The 16,528-nt window shown below is 35.4% G+C and overlaps 1 protein-coding gene across 4 annotated transcripts in view; it reads left to right on the forward strand.

Moving 5' to 3' along the window:
• The window catches only part of LOC138692598 (centrosome and spindle pole associated protein 1-like), a 66,261-nt gene that overhangs the window by 13,271 nt on the left and 36,462 nt on the right, over positions 1-16,528 (forward strand). For 2 of the 4 annotated variants that reach the window (XR_011330086.1, XM_069815611.1), the window contains exons 3-5: positions 4,234-4,362; positions 4,875-5,003; positions 8,042-8,167. Coding sequence is in view for 3 of the 4 variants with exons in the window: in XM_069815611.1 (XP_069671712.1) it covers positions 4,234-4,362; positions 4,875-5,003; positions 8,042-8,167 (384 nt within the window). In the remaining variant the exon portion in view is untranslated. Of the gene's footprint in view, positions 1-4,233; positions 4,363-4,872; positions 5,004-7,796; positions 7,871-8,041; positions 8,168-16,528 lie in introns of those variants that run through there. The other 2 variants (XM_069815632.1, XM_069815620.1) reach the window with 2 other exon arrangements.

Raw genomic sequence — 16,528 nt, forward strand, 5'->3', positions numbered from 1 at the left:
TTATAGATTATATTGCTGATGCTCATCAACAGATAGTACAAAATTTTACATTAGAGCACTGAGTTATGGATGCAGCAAAATCACCAGTATATTAATAATGTACTATGAAACATAATTTTGTGTAGAAATGATGCATGATGTGCCATTTTTGATGTCATTTCTGGCATCAGGACACAAAAATACTCAAGAGTTCAAATTTTTTGAAAAGTTTTTTCATTGCAGGCCTGTGTAATTAAGCCATGATGTTCATGATCTAAAACTCTAAAATTGACCTTTTTTTTTAACTATGTGTTTTATACATTTTTGAACTTGTATCAAATATAATTTTATGAGTCTTTTAAAATATCGCATTAGATTTATTGGCATGTAAAAGAACTGCAGGCCAGAATTCCGGCACACTGGCAACACTGATATAACCTCTGTAGTTGCGAGTGTTGTTAAATAAACCATAATTTAAATTTGTCACGTAATAATGAATATTTGAATGATAGCAATCAAATAAAATCAGTTAAGATTATAGCTGCAGAGAATATTGTGTGTAAAGTATGACCGAAGATTTCACAACATATTGAGTCTCTGTTAAGCTATCTTTGGAACCAATATTCAGAAGAGTCCTAGTGAATGTTTCTGGTGTTTGTCAGGTGACCAGCGGTAGGTCCCCCTACTTCCATCGCTGCTTGCATTCATGAACTCTCAGCCAATACAAACACCAGAAATGTTGTTGTTGTTTTCTAATGCCAGGCGTTTGACAATAAAGTCCATTTGACCTCTTGCACTCCAATATTTTTCAAAGATATTATCATGACTAGCCACTGAAGCACAGATTTTGAGATGTTCTGAATCCATTTCTTGGTTTGAGTTGCACAATGGGCAGTTAGGAGACTGATATATTCCAATTCTGTGCAGGTGTTTGGCCAAACAATCATGGCCTGTTGCCAATCTAAATCCAGCTACAGACGATTTGCGTGGTAAATCGGGAATTAACTGTGGAATTAACACCATAAATGTTCACTAGGACTCTGTATAGAATACTGTGTGCAGAAATCGTTTGATGACATTGTCTGTGGTATGGTTATGAACCTAACCGAAAACCATTATCATCTGCTGAAAAATTAGTAGGAGACTTCAAAGTTCACCCATAGAAAACTATAGCCTTTCGAGCACTGCAGTGTATTATAAAGTGGCCCACACAAATTGGAAGTGCCTACAAAAGAAAATTTTAATTATGAGTGGTGTACATAAACTATACAATCACGAAAAAAAAAAACAATATAGGAAAGAAGAGAATAATATTTGTTACATAAAATTATAAGTTAATATTGTTTATTTTTTTGTGGGTTATAGTGTGACATTTGAGAGACTCATCCAGTCTGTAGGTAAAGTATTTCAAATTCAACTTCGATTGTTTTCTTTCTTACTCGTTCTATTTCCATACACCATTCACCTTACTTGGAGAGCACAGAGAAAATATATACTGTTGTGGGTAGAAAAGGGGAGTTATATAATGGCCCCTCTAGGGCTAATAAAAATGTTTGAACGTGACCTCCACTAAATATAGTTGCACCGAATGTTTCCTTTTAAGTGTTTCACGAGTGTCTTACTGCCTTACTCACTTCACTTTGCGTGTGCTTTGCAATGTCTAGACAGAAGAAGATCGTTAAGGAAATTAGGACTCTCCTGAGAAGCTTACACAAATCACATTTGTGAGCTAATACTTATAATGCAGTGGTGCTATTCGGCAGGTTCGCACCGGTTCGGATGAACCGGTTGTTAAATTAATTCTAAGTAATATTTGCAATTACCATGGACATATACCGTATATGTTGAACATAGATACACATGAGAGAACTGGTTGTTAAACTATTTGAATATCACCACTGTTATAATGTTATTGAATGCTGCACTTCGTGGTTATGATGTACTGGTGTAAAACCAGTATTACTCGTTATTAAAGCCACTGGCATAGCTCAGTCGGCAGATGCTCTTGCCTGCAAATCTGGTGCTGCGCTCAGGAGTGAATTTGACTCCTGTTTAGGCTGATTATCTACTGTCTGTCCAAGTGGTTATGTCGCATCCCAGTTTCCCCCAACCATTTCTGCTTGCCTGTCTGTAAAGATTAGTGGCTGGGCTGTTAGGATCTTTCCTGAAAATATTTGCTGCACGGAATTGGAAATCTATGTAATATTATACGAGGGTCGTTTCATAAGTCATGGAAACTGTATTACATCAGCCAATAAAGCTGCAGGAATAGAAATTCACTATATGTGATTGAAGGTCAGCGAAATGTGCTTTGCAATGCTAGTACCAAGTTGGGTCTGGGTATAGAAGGCAATGGGTAAAGGAAATTGAAAGATGCGTAAATAAAAATCATTGTTTTATTATACACAAAAGGAAACAAAGTACATTACTTACAACCAGTGGCGGGTCGTGCCTTTCTTGGATGGGTGTTCACAAAAAAAATATATGAGTAATGAAGACACTGATATATTCTCGTATAGCTGAGTCACACGTCAGAGATAAACCAGTTCTAATATGCATGTACCAAATCTACGCATATAAACCAAAATTAAAACCGTTAAACAAGAGTAGAGTAAAATTAATTCCTTGGACTCACCTTCACTGCTGTTGTAGATGGTGTTGAAGATCTAGATTTATTTGTGGAGAAACTCCATGCGCCTAATTTTGAGAGATGCAAACTTATCAATAACTTTATTATTGAAGTCTCTAATGTTGTTAACAAGTTCTTTTTTTCACTGCCAACTTAGCCAATGTACTTAATTGGTCTTCTGTCATGGTGTTACGGAGGAATGTTTTAATCCTCTTTTAATTTAACATACTCACAATTTTACACACTTCCGTCTCCAACTTCAAGTACAACTGTTTCAACTTTCAATATGCACCAGTGCAGCTTTTATTTTCCTTACTTTGCTGAACATAAGACAACAGAATCAGCCCCCGCGTGTAACGGTATTTTGAAAGAGTAAAGAGAGAAAACGAGGAAAGAGGGAGAAGGAACACGATGCCAGTCCCAAGAGAGATGGAGCATCTCTCTTTCTCTGTCATTAGCACGTTAAGATCTGTGCGAGCCAGAGCTATTGTAACCATTGTAACAAACCAGAAAATATTCTCGCCTCAGGCTATTTCACCCTGCTAGAGAAAAATTGTGCGAGCTGCTGGCAATCTGTCCAATGGAGATTTAAAGACACACGATACACGGACGGGACATTCTCTCGAGACGAAAAATGTAGGAACGTCATTGCACATTGGAAAGTAATCTATGTAATATATTAATACAGTAATATGTATGATTAATGTTGGTTTTTAAGGTGTTCACGTGCTCCTGTGCTCATATAGAGGAACCGCCGCTCCTCACAACTAACACCCTTCAAAATAATCCCCCAAGGTTTCCACACATCTTTGCCAACTATGATGCAGGTCTTGGTTGAATACCATTGGCTTTGTATGATTCGTCTATGTATACCACCTCTCGTCAAAATTCTGTTAAGATGTCCTCCCTTTTTGCAAACCACTTCCCATGCAGTGGCTTCTTCAATTGTGGAATGAAATCAAAGTGGCATGGTTTGAGATCAGGCGAGTAGAGAGGATGTTCCAATGCACTATCACCCAATCCTTCTCGTAGCTCAGAATGACACTGACGAGCATTTCTGCCACGAAGAACTGCAATTTTCACGTATGACCACTATTCAACTTTACTTACATCCATCTTGGAGCACAGCCTCTAGCATACTAACTTTTGCATATGCTGTCAACTAGCCACCAGTGCACACAGATGCAATCTGGTGGTGGCATTCTGTACAGTGTACAATAGGTTTTCAAACATATATACTGAACTAACCACATTTTCGGTTATTCGGAAGATATAACATAGTTGCCATGACTTATGAAATGATTCTCGTACAACTGTTTAACATAATTTAAAGAAAAAGGCCCCATTAAGTAACTATCACGTGACTTCCACCTTTTCGACGACCCTGCGACATAACCATTTGGACGGACAGTAGTTAGATTTATCCGAGATTTTTTCAAACTGTAAGACGAATGTCAGTTAATCTATAGCAAATCCTTGGCTTCATCTCGCCAAAATGCCATCTTGATATCATCAATTTCAGCAATGCTAAATAACCTAATAGTTGACATGTTGTTAAATAATTAGCAAAAAAAAATACATGCTTCTGATGCTAATAATGATAATGATAATTTGCATACTTTTAGACAAGTCCTCGAAGTGCTGTTAACCTTCCTGTTGATGTACAAGGGAGCAAAAAGGATGACCTCATTTCCAAACTCACCCTGACTGAAGGACTAGTGGGTCTAGGGGAGAATAAATGCATAGAAGATGAGGTAATAAAGCAATTACCATACACGCAAGTGCCATCTTCAGTTGCTATTGTGCTTTCTGAAGCATACAAACCCTAGAGACTCTCATTTTGTATATCTAGAACAGTTACTGCTTGCTTGCACGCTTTGAGTCTGTGTCAGCACGTAAGCAACTAAATGCTGAGCTTCAGAGTATTGTCTGACTGTTAATAGAAGTTAATTTCACAGCCACTTGCTTTAACACTGCTAAAACTTTGGCTTGTTTCTCCTGCTGAATTTCATACAATTTTTGTGTGGATGTTGAATAAGTGTCGTTTTTTTTTTTTTTTTTTGGTAGATTATTTGTGAGGTTTTTTTTGTTTTCTCAAAATTTAAATTTTATTATTATTATGTTTTTTTACTGTAAAGTGGTACTATTATTATTCAGTGTTACGAGCATTTTTTATATTTATATAAGGATTTTGAACCCATTGAACTTATCTGTCAAAACTAAATTGAGTTTAGTCCTTTTAATCATAATTCTTTTATACTTACAGAAAGGTGCACAATCAGTTACTAATCTACCCAATGACGTGCGAAGTTGTAAAAAAGATGAGCTTATTTCCAAACTTACTGTCACCGAAGGCCTTGTTGGCATAGGAGAGCCTAAAGGCGTGGAAGAAGAGGTAATAATTTATTTGAGATATATGGAATTTTTTGGTTGGTAAATCTAACGTTTTTGTATGTGTATGGTCGTTTTTATATTTGAATTAAGCCTTTCCAGATTCTGTATTTTCATTGTTTCTTACAAAGCGGATAGAATGCATTATGATAGTGCAAAAGCAGAGTGACCAGATATGAAAATATCTTTGGAGGACAAAATGTTGAAAAATGGAGGACATTTTATTCAAAAGAAAGACAATGGATAATTTCTCAGTATCCTCATGTAACAACACTGTTTTGTAAACTTAAAGTGTTACTTCTTTGTCTATTATTGCTTCCATAGACCTTACTGTTCATCTGATAATACTGTACAATATATTAATTCTCAATATAAACGAAAAAAATACTACTAAATATTGCCTTGGTTATGAGCACTACATGTGACAAATTTGGTTTAGGGACAAAATTACCAACGGAAATAAAAAAAGAAAGCTTTTTTTTTTTTTTTTTTTTTTGAAGTTGCTGCCACAACCCAAATAGATTTAAAAAAACTTTTTGTGTAAAGGACAAGAAAAAACACGTGTTATGAAGAGTTAAATTTTCAGTAATCATAGATTTCTAAAATGGTGGACATTTTGTTATATTTTTAAATGCCTGGAGGACAAAGCTTAAAAAGGAGGACGTCCTTCAAAAGCTGGATACCTGGTCACCCTGTGCAAAAGATGTGTTACAAGATGTTAACAAAGAAGAAGAAATGACTGAAGATCATCTCATAACCTGTGAAGTTCTACCTGATGGATCCACCACAGAGAAATATTGGAGAGCAAGAACGCTAATGGTTTCGTTGCCAAAGCCCGGCATTAGATAACAACAACAACAGATGTTAACAGACATTCACGTTTGTAGTGGTCTTTCCTATATTGGAGAACAAAAGAGTTTATGGCTTTGTTGCCAATAGCTCGGCATTAGTTAACAACAATAATGTTTCTAACGCATTTGACTAGGTACCATATCTCTGTTAATAGTAACAGAAAAGCTTTAATAGTGTATAACAGGGGCGAATGCTAGTCACGAAAGTTAGGCTTGCTCTTTTATTCATAGGGGAAGATGGGAGGATATAATAATTCATAATTAATAAAAATAATCAGACCCACATAAATAATTTATTTTATAATTATGAAATCATTATGAGTCATGGATCATATTCGCTTATCAGATGTAGACGTTCGATATAATATAATAAACATGGCCAACAAAACAGTTTATTTAGATTTTTCGACCCTGCCAACCAATGCATATTGTTGTATTGAGCTGCAATGAACGAGCGCACATATTCTCTATAATGTCTGTCTTCTCTTGAATAGTCCTTCGGGAAAATGGATTTAATAATACAGTTTCAATAACACACAATTCCCAACTCATTTGCAATACTTCAAATTAATGTTTAAGAATTAATAATACATGCAGCAGCTAACATAATTACATTGCACTCGCAAATCACAGCACATTCCCGCTGTCAATACTGCTCTGTGTAACGTTAAATAATCGTTGGTGTAGCTCTCGGACCAGAGCTTCAAATAGCACATAACAGAAGCATGCACCTAGGACGGACCAAGGAGGAAGGCACTTGCTTGCATCATATTCTCGCTGTTTCTAGGTCTTTCCTGTAGCGCCGAGAAACGAGCAAGCGTTGCGATATTTGCAGTGTGCAACCTGCAGATGGTATTACGCCTATACAATATTCCAAAAATCAAAATAAATTTTAATGTACGTAATCCCATTTTGAGAAATACACATTCTACGAAAATATTGAGCTTGCACAGCAAGCATAGCATGCCCTGAGAAATCGCCCCTAGTGTATAATATTTTGAGGTGATGGTGGTGATAGGCTGTTATTTCTTCTTCACCACTTATGCTTGTCTCCAATTTTTGTTGCTACATCTCTGACTTGTCAGTGTGAGAAACTCACCAGGATTTCAACCCAAATCTTTGGTGTGGAAACTTGATACTCTCCATTGAGCTAATGGTACATCTGCATGCTTTGTTGTAGTGTTAGTAAATAAAGGTATAAAGAATGTTATAAGAACTTTTATTTCAGAATATGTATGATAAGAATTTTCTTGTGTTAATTTTTAACGTACCTTGTTAACATGTTTCGACCTATTTTCGGTCATCTTCGAAACTGGTCGTTGTTGGTCTTGGCGCCTCTTGTTTCCTGAGTGGGTGCGTTCATAATGTAGAGTCAAAGAGTGTATGTGTTTTGAAATTGAGTTGTGTGTTGAGAATATCGTTGGGGTGTGTTTTCGTGTGTGTATATTTCATATTGTTCTAGTGTGTTGAGTTTCTGGCTTTTTGGTTGGATGTGCAGTATTTCCATGTCTGTGTTGATGTCTCTGTAGGTGTGGTTGGCATTTGTGATGTGTTCTGCATATGTGGAGGTGTTTTGTAATTTTGTTATGGCTGTGATGTGTTCTTTGTAACGTGTTTGAAATGATCTGCCTGTCTGTCCTATGTAGAAGTTGTTGCAGGTGTTACACTTGAGTTTGTATACGCCTGTGTGGTTGTATTTGTTTGTTTGTTTGTTTGTGTTGTTTGTGTGTTGAGATGTTTTTGTAGAGTGTTATTTGTTCTGTATGCGATGTTGTAGTTTAATTTCTTGAATGAGGTTGCAATTTTATGTGTGTTTTTGTTTTCGTATGTTAGTGTGATGTATTTTTTGTGTTCTTGTGTTTGTGTTGTATTCTTCTGTTTTTTGTGGTTTTGTTTTGTCTTACGTATTATGTTGTCTATTATGTTAGGGTTGTATCCGTTTTCAGGAAACAAGAGGCGCCTAGACCAACAACGACCAGTTCCGAAGATGACCGAAAATAGGTCGAAACATGTTAATAAGGTACGTTAAAATTTAACGCAAGAAAGTTCTTATCATACATATTCCGAAGTGATACAGTGTTAAAAGTTGTGTAATCAAGATGTATAACTTTTATTTCCTTACACATCTTTAATGCGTAATTACATTTTATTGTAATAAAACCATTACTTTATAATTCTTTCATTTTAACAGAGGAGCTCTCGAAGTAACACTCCCTTGCCGAGTGACGTGCGAAGTTGTAAGAAGGATGAACTCATTTCAAAACTTACTCTTACTGAAGGTCTTGTGGGGATTGGAGAGAATATAACAGAAGAAGAGGTAATACAGAAATTGGCACACATACAGCATTTTTTATTTTGTTTTATTTTCGTTTCTTACATGCATGTCTAACCCTGAATTTGTGATATCCATTAATGTAGCAATAAATGTTGATGGTAGCAATGCCGATATAAAGTGTGTCATGGTCAAGATGGAGCTCTTAACTGTTGCATACTGCAAGCTGATTCGTGGACTTAACTTCAGTTGTTGCTTTGGCATAGTCGTGGAATGTAGACTTCCATTATTTGTGCCCTTTTCTCTTTTAAGTTTGAGCTTCATATTCGCCAAGATTGAGCTGGAATAACGACTAGAAGCAAAATACTGTAGAAGGTGTATACATGGTAGCAGCTATTAATATTTATAATGTGTTTTATATAATAACAGTCTTTAAAGTGATGTATAGAGAAAGTATTGTGGTGATGTTGGAAAGATTTTAAGGTTCTTTTTTTATGAACATTTTGTGGTTTTATTTGCAATCTTTGGAATTCCTTTTAGTAATCTTGTATTTTACATTTTTTTGTGTGTTCGAAGCATTTGAGTCCATTGCTTTCAAAATTTCTTGTTAATTTTCTATGTTTGAAGTGCTCCTATTCTTATTATCAGGGAACGGATTTATATGGACTAAAAATATATGAAATATGTAAATATATATATGTAGTTATTTTTACCAAAATATGGAATTAAATATGGATTTTTACCAAAATATGGAATTAAATATGGACTTAAAATTATAAAAAAATGACTATGTACGTTAAATATTGGTACATTTTAATCAAACTAAACAAAAAATATAATGGACGTACCTTATCTTCCAATGTAGTTTCAACAAAACACAATTTTTATTGTCTGTTACCATAACAATAGGTTACAAACATTTCTTTCAAGTGCTGAAAAGTGAATCTTCTTCTATTGTCTCTGAGGATAGATTTATACTGACTAAAAGAGCGTTCGACGTCACAAGAAGTAACTGGTACATAATTCAATTTCACAATGTCTGCTGGGGATAAGTCCAAGTTAATCTTCACTGTTGATTCACCACTCATCACAGCAACAACCTTTTGTAGTTCTTCATATCCAGGGTTTTTTGAAAGTACAGTGTCCACCTTAGCTCTTACTGCATCTGCAACTTTACCTCTACCACGATTCAGTTGTTCCACAGTACTATTTATAATTTCAAAACTTTCAGATAGTGAAAGGTGCCTATTTTGGAGACTTTTGAGCGTTTTTATGATGCATGAAAATGTATGCTGAATGTGAGCTAAGTCATTCTTCACACTTATGTCACAGGTAACTGTTTTCGCAGTATCAATTGAGACTGCATCTTCAGAGTCCAATGCAAGGAGAACATTGTTAATAGAGTCTATATGTTCGGCATAATATTCAACTGCTTCTAGCCATGTACCCCATCTAGTTAAAATTGGCTTTGGTGGCAATGGAATTTCAGGGTACATTTCTTTCAACACGTTAACTCTACTGGGAGCTTTGAGAAATACTTTTTTCACTGATGAAATCAACAAATCTACTTTAGGGAAATTGTCTCTGACCACTTCTGCCACACGATGAAATGCATGCGCCACACAAGTAAAATGAGATATACAACAGATAATGCTTGTCCAGCTTTGACCATATAAGGGGCAGCATCGCTAATAAAGAATAACACATTATCGTACATAATACCCTTTGGCCACAGGATACCCATAGCTTCGTTGAACAGTTTAACTATAGTTTTGTTATTGCACTTTTCTAGAACATCACAATGTAAAAGAATTCGTTCAGAATATTGTTCACTTAACAAACCGATAACTACATTACCAACAAGTCTACCTTCTTTGTCGGGAGTCTCATCAATGGAAACCCAAATTGAACTATCTTTAATTTCATCTCTTATCTTCTGTATTGTCTCATCGTAGATGGATGGAGCATACGTCTTCCTAAGTGTTGACTCATCCGGGATTGTATGTTGAGTATATTTTTCAAGGAATTCCCTGAAGACCTTATTCTTTAGTTTGTAGAGAGGAATATCAGCAGAGATGAGAGAACGGCACAGGTCGATGTTAAACTCAGATCTTACATTCGATGTTGTTGGTTGTGTTAAAAACAATTGTCTCTGCTTGGAATTTAGTTGTTTGTTGGCCTGATGTTTACTAGTTGTAATGTGTTGTTGCACCAGGAACTTTTGTGTAGATGATACTGCACACTGACACAAATTACAAAATAATATTTTATTGTCAGTTGATAAACCATCTTCTTTAAATTCTGAAATGTAACTTGTTAGTTTTGATTTTAAATTGACTGAATGACGTACTTTTGGCATATTTACCGTCTTTATAGTATGATTTACAAAACTGAACCTATGTGTACTCTGACTGGCATTTAACTGTTGAGCTGCACAACTGAAGTCTGTTAAAAATTTTAAATTAAATTAATACAGTTTTGTAACTTACTTTCCCATTGTTGATAGGACTGCTAATTTTCAAATAACTCTGATGTTAAAGGGATTACTGAACATGTGTTTAAATCTCTATTGTTGAAATGTATTTTTAAAAGTTAATGGAATTTTGTTTTGTTTTATTGTTAAACCTAATATAATATGGACTGTTTTATATGAAATATGGAAAATATATGGAAATTAACGAAAATATGTACTAAACTCTAAAATATGGAAAAATATGGAAAATAAAAGTAGGATTTTTCAACCCTACACATTGTGAAACATAAAGATAATGCAAAATATAAATTATATTAGCTTTATAAGTAAATATGTATTTACATATAAATCCTTTCCCTGCTTATTATAGTCCCGTCACTCTAATTTCCGGCAGCCAACCACGCTACATTTAAACGTTTGCGTCTTGTGATTCGCTGGTGAAAATGTTAATGCACTTCCTAAGGCTCGATAAGTACTTAATATAATCCCCCGCCATTTTGGCTCTTTCGTTGGCATTTGTAGAAAGCACACGAGGACGTTATTTGCCACTCAATTATTTGTTCAATTACGGTGCGTTTGATTTATTATCATAGGAGCTACGACATGATAATGTTTAATGGTGTGGCAAATAGACTCCTCATCTGGTAGCTCAGCAACAAAAGAACAAAAATGGCGAATGATACTGCCTACCTAGACTTCATAGAGCCTTCACTTTTTAAGACGTAAGCAAAGAGGAGAAGTCACACCGGGAATAACAGCGTCGCGACTATAGTTATTCGGTCTCTTCTTGTTGTTTTTATAATATTCCACAGAAAACCCTCTTGTCTGAAACCTGGTGTCCACTTAGATGTCTTATTGTATATGTCCATGTTTCTGAAGCATAGGTTAAGACTGGATTGAAGTAGGTTTTATACATAATTATCTTACTCTTTATAGGTACACTGTGTCTCAATATAATGTGGGTGTAGTCATGTGCCCAATGTTTAAGACATTTATATACATTATTTTTCTTAGTTCACGCAGTCTAATTTTGTTTTCCAACCTCTATTATATTTTGTATTTTACATGTACTAATGGAATGCAAATTAAAGGTCTGCACTGACTTGACCCGAGCTCAGGTTGAAATTCACTTACGTTTATCGGGTTCAGGTCAGGCTCAGGCCTTAAAGAAATTAAATCTTTTTTTTTTTTCTCCACGAATTATGTGTGTGTGTATCTAATGCTCTGGATTTAACAATGAAGTCATCATCCTTTTTGCTTCCCAATATTTTGATGGAAGGTCCACAAATGTCCTAAGAGTTTCACAATTAGCCAGGTGCTCCATCTCCATGTCCTCTTCTCTGATGCACAGTAAGCATTTAGGTGAATTCAGTACTCCAATACGATGGAGGTGTTTACTGAGGCAATCATGACCAGTAATCAATCTAAACATGGCCACGGCAGATTTTCGAGGTAGATCAGGAATTAGTTTTGGATCTTTGAATGATTCTTTCGATTTTGAATTTTGATGTTTTGCCTGTTTGCTGTTACTTATTCTTTTTATGACTCGCTTTATTGATTCATATGGGAACTTGAAATTTATTTTTAAGTTGATTTTAGTTCCTTTCTTTGCTAACATATCTGCTTTCTCGTTAGCGTTCAGTCCGCAGTGGGCCGGGATCCATTGGAAGATCACTTTTTTATTTAGCATTTGAATTTGTTTTACCATGCAATGAATTTCTTTTACTTTTTCCATTTTAGGGGATGTAGTTGAGCTGATGGACTGGATTGCAGCTTTGGAGTCAGACAGGATGACTATGTTTTTGCACTGGTTTAGCCAAACAAATACATTTTGAAGTGATGTATAAATGGCTTCAACTTCACCATCAAAATCTGTTGTGTACTTGCCAACATTTTTATAAAGAGAAAAGTATTGACAAGTAGCTCCTGCTCCAGCTCCTTCATTTTGATCCATGAGAGATCCATCAGTGTAAATGTACAACCAGTCCTTCTGTGGATATTTTCTTTTAATTATTTGTAGGGCAATGGCTTTTGCTACTTCTGGATTTATATCTATTTTGTTGAAGACTTTCATCATGATCAAGGCAGCAGTCTACTTTGAAGTTATTAAGTGGATTATATCGAGACATCAAGTTTTCCTTTTCACTTGGTATTTCTAGATTTTGTTTAAGCTTTTCTACCTCTTGTATGTATCCGTTTTGGGTCCTCAATGTAAATTTAGAATCTTTGTATCTACTCCATTATCCCAATTTGGAAGCCTTCTTAATTTTTCATAGGTTAAAAGGGCTTGTGTTTCAAGGTCTGTTACAACTGGTTTATTAGATGTGATTATTTGCATGGCTTCAATTGAAGTAGTTTTGATTGCACCAGTGATGAGACGTAAAGCTTGGTTTTGAGTGCGTTCTAATACCTGTTTATTTGTGGTTGATGAGGTTATTAGTGCTACACCACAGTACGTTAAGGTAGGCTTTATGTATGTGTTGTATAACGAATTATATAATGATTAAAAATAATACGAAGATTTTAATGCATGCACGATTAGATGTCCACCTGATACCCATCCAGAACAGTAGACTATCAGTTATTTTTTAGTTTGACTTCATATTTTGTAACTGCATTTGTCTCATTTCTGCTCTGTCTTAGACACAGAGCACTGTTTATTTGTTTTACCTGACAGACTAGGAGATTACTTTTTCTCATGTGCCTACTGGAGTGGTTTCTCTCGCAGCTGTTCCTGACCCCTATGGCCTCTGGTCTCTGCTTTAACTGTTAGTCTTCGGGTTTTGGGTTGGGTTTGGGTCTGTTAAGCTCGGGCCGGGTCAGGCCGGGCCTAAGAATTTCGGCCCGTGCAGACTTCTAATGCAAATCCCATTATTTTTTACCTACAAACACAAGCAGTTGAGTCTACAGTAATATGATGCATTGTGTGTTCTTAACCTCTTCACTGGCTCTGACGCAGTGATGCATTATGTATTTGCTTATTGAAAATGAGTCTGCTGCATAGATGCGTCAGTGAAGTATTATTGCGGTATTATCCACAGAGAGATCAGATAAGCATTGCAGTTGTATTCACTTAAGAGGTTTTAATTCGAGCACACATCAGTTGAGTGGTAACTATGGCTTCAAACACTAAAGGGAAGACTTAAGGTAGGTGCTCTCTTACCAGAACAGACTCTTTCAGCACGTTTGGATTTTTATTTTTTGCGCTATTTTAACTTGAGCATTGCCCACTTCACCATTTTGTCTCTGTCTGCATGGCCAGATTCTGTCCAGAATTCTGGCCAGAGAACTCTAGACAGATTTCCATATTTATTTTTTAACTAGCTAGCTTGTGAGTACAAATTAAATTTATGAAACAGTAGTAATATGCGTTACGAGAGCGGTATGTTGAAGTTTTCATGTTCGAGGAAAAGTTTGAAAAAGCGAAACGTAGTTGAGCTTTTTTAATTTCCGAGAATTGAAAGAAAACATACCGCTCGTGTATCGTACATTATTTTTTGCGAAGATCATTTATTACATACCTGAAAGAGGAATTTCTAATTAGTTGCAATGAAATCTCCATCTTGGTTTCTGTTCAATGACGGCAAATTTGCAAAACAAAAATATCTATCTTCAACATTGTTGCTTTAAAATGTTTTCTGTGTTTTACTATACTCCAGCAGGCCGTGATATACGTCTATCTTTTTTTTCCCTCAGTCTATAAATGCGAACTTAAAACAAACGGTAAGGTTATGTAATGATTTATTTTTCATTTTAATATTTTAATAATATTATTTATATAACATATTGCAGTAACTTTAGTGGAGTTGTAGAGTTTACTTAATTTTTGCAAATATTTAAAAACAATAATTAACAGTGCAATTTAGGTGAAATTGCAGTGGTAAGTTTCCAATTTGTAATTATTACTATATTGAACGTCTCTAAAAATAATATGTTAAAAGCCTAAAGCAGTAAAATCAATATGTCACTTAAGCAGTAAGAAGAGGGAAATTATGTGTGTTAGGTTAGGAATACTGAATGTGGAATTTTAGACTTACCGCGGATTGATTTTGTGCGGAAACCAAGCAAATATGCACGATCTCGCACAAAAATCTTTCTAGCTACTACTGTAAGAGCCAGGCTCGAGACTGAAATAAAGAAATTCATGACAAGTGCAAGGCCTCCAATCGCGGTAATATTGAAGGGATAAATGAAAATGGATGATGTGAAGCTTATTTTATTATTTCTTCTTTTAAATCTAACGCAATTAAAAATACATCCTCCCCAGAGCTATCCATTTTATTTCCAGTCTAGAACACTGCAAGGAAACAGTAGCGGTAAATAATACTATTAGATGATCAATTCGGAAATGCAGACAAGTGAGCAATACTATAGTAAAAATTCGAACATGCCAAACAAATCCATTCTGGTAAGCGAGCGCCTATGTTTATAGTCTGCATAGAAGAAAAGTTGAAAATGGTGCTTTTAAGATGAGTATATTCCGTATTTCGTGAATACAAAAATAAATAAAGTTGTAAATCCAGTTCATAATAATGTTTAATAATTTTTTTTAAATACTCAGTGAGTACTGTGGGTATGTTACAGTATGGTGTAAAGCATGTCTCCTGATCCCTGTATATCTTTGCTCAAAGTCAAATTGTGTAATGATGTTGCATACAGTTGAACTTTTGAACTTCCCTATATTCTTTTACTAATTTTGTTCTGAGTTTTTCCATTTGAATTATTTGTTTCTGAGCATGTTTATGTAAACTCGACTTGTTTTAAGTTTATACCTGACATTTATCTTCATTCTATACCCTTGATATTTTCATAATTGTTTTCTCTACCTTCAAATCGTATTATTCTGCAATTGAATTTCATTATTCAAGTCCGCTTTCTGTGTCATTTCCTGAATATCCCCATATCAGTCATCTACATAATATTAGAGTTTGAGGCCCACCGCTGTGGAGTAATGGTTAGCATGCTTGACCGTGAAATGAGCGGGCCTGGGTTTAAATTCTGTTTGGGACAAGTTATCTAGTTGAGATTTTTTCCCTCAACTTGCTAAGAGCAAATGCTAGGTAACTCATCAGTGTTGCCATACCTACTGATTTAGCAGGAGAGTTCCTGTTTTTCCATGGACTCTATTGCTCTACTGATTTCTTTGTCAAAAGTCCGAATTTCTCCTGCCTTTTGGGCATGCTAAAGTCACCATGGTACTATGTTCGGATTTTCAATACGCTCGCAACTACACAAACACACACACACTCTCTCTCTCCCTGCATGGCCTGCACTCCTTACCTTCCCCTCCTCCTCAGCTGTACTCAGTCAGTGACACGCAGCAGTCCGCTGAGCTGAAAGATTTATTTAAACGATTTTCGCAATTATTCCATTTAATTCATGACTAAACGGTTTAATTTGTAAAAAAAGAATCAATACCGTAAGTACTATTAAGATTATTTTTACGTATCTACTTGTATAGCAATCAATCATTTCTCCCAGGCCGTTACTGCAATAGAGTGCTGTAAACATTGGGCAAAGACTATTTTTTTCCTGCTTAAAGTGCTCCATCGAAGGAAAATTGTATTAGAAGATTTGAGGTATATATATATATATATAACATGTAGAATCACTTAAATTTTGGTGCATCAGTCCTCTTCCACACATAAGAGGAAAAACAAGTTTGGAAATGCATGCGGAAACACGAAGCATTTGAAAAGATCAGACACTTTAGGACAAAAAACAATCGGGTTTTACGAGTGATTTTACAAAAATAAATACTATGGCGAGAGAAAATAATAAACACTCAGGCGAGAGAAGCAGAAGTGAGACCAATCTGTTTTTGTAGCAGAACATAATTTGTTGATCAATATTATGGAGCACTTTTGTATATTGTTGCACGTGTTGATGGACTTGGTTACATAAATTGACTAGAGATGGCTGTAGTTACATTA

This window comes from Periplaneta americana, chromosome 2 (genome assembly GCF_040183065.1).
Source record: "Periplaneta americana isolate PAMFEO1 chromosome 2, P.americana_PAMFEO1_priV1, whole genome shotgun sequence".
NCBI classification, from domain to species: Eukaryota; Metazoa; Arthropoda; class Insecta; order Blattodea; family Blattidae; genus Periplaneta; species Periplaneta americana.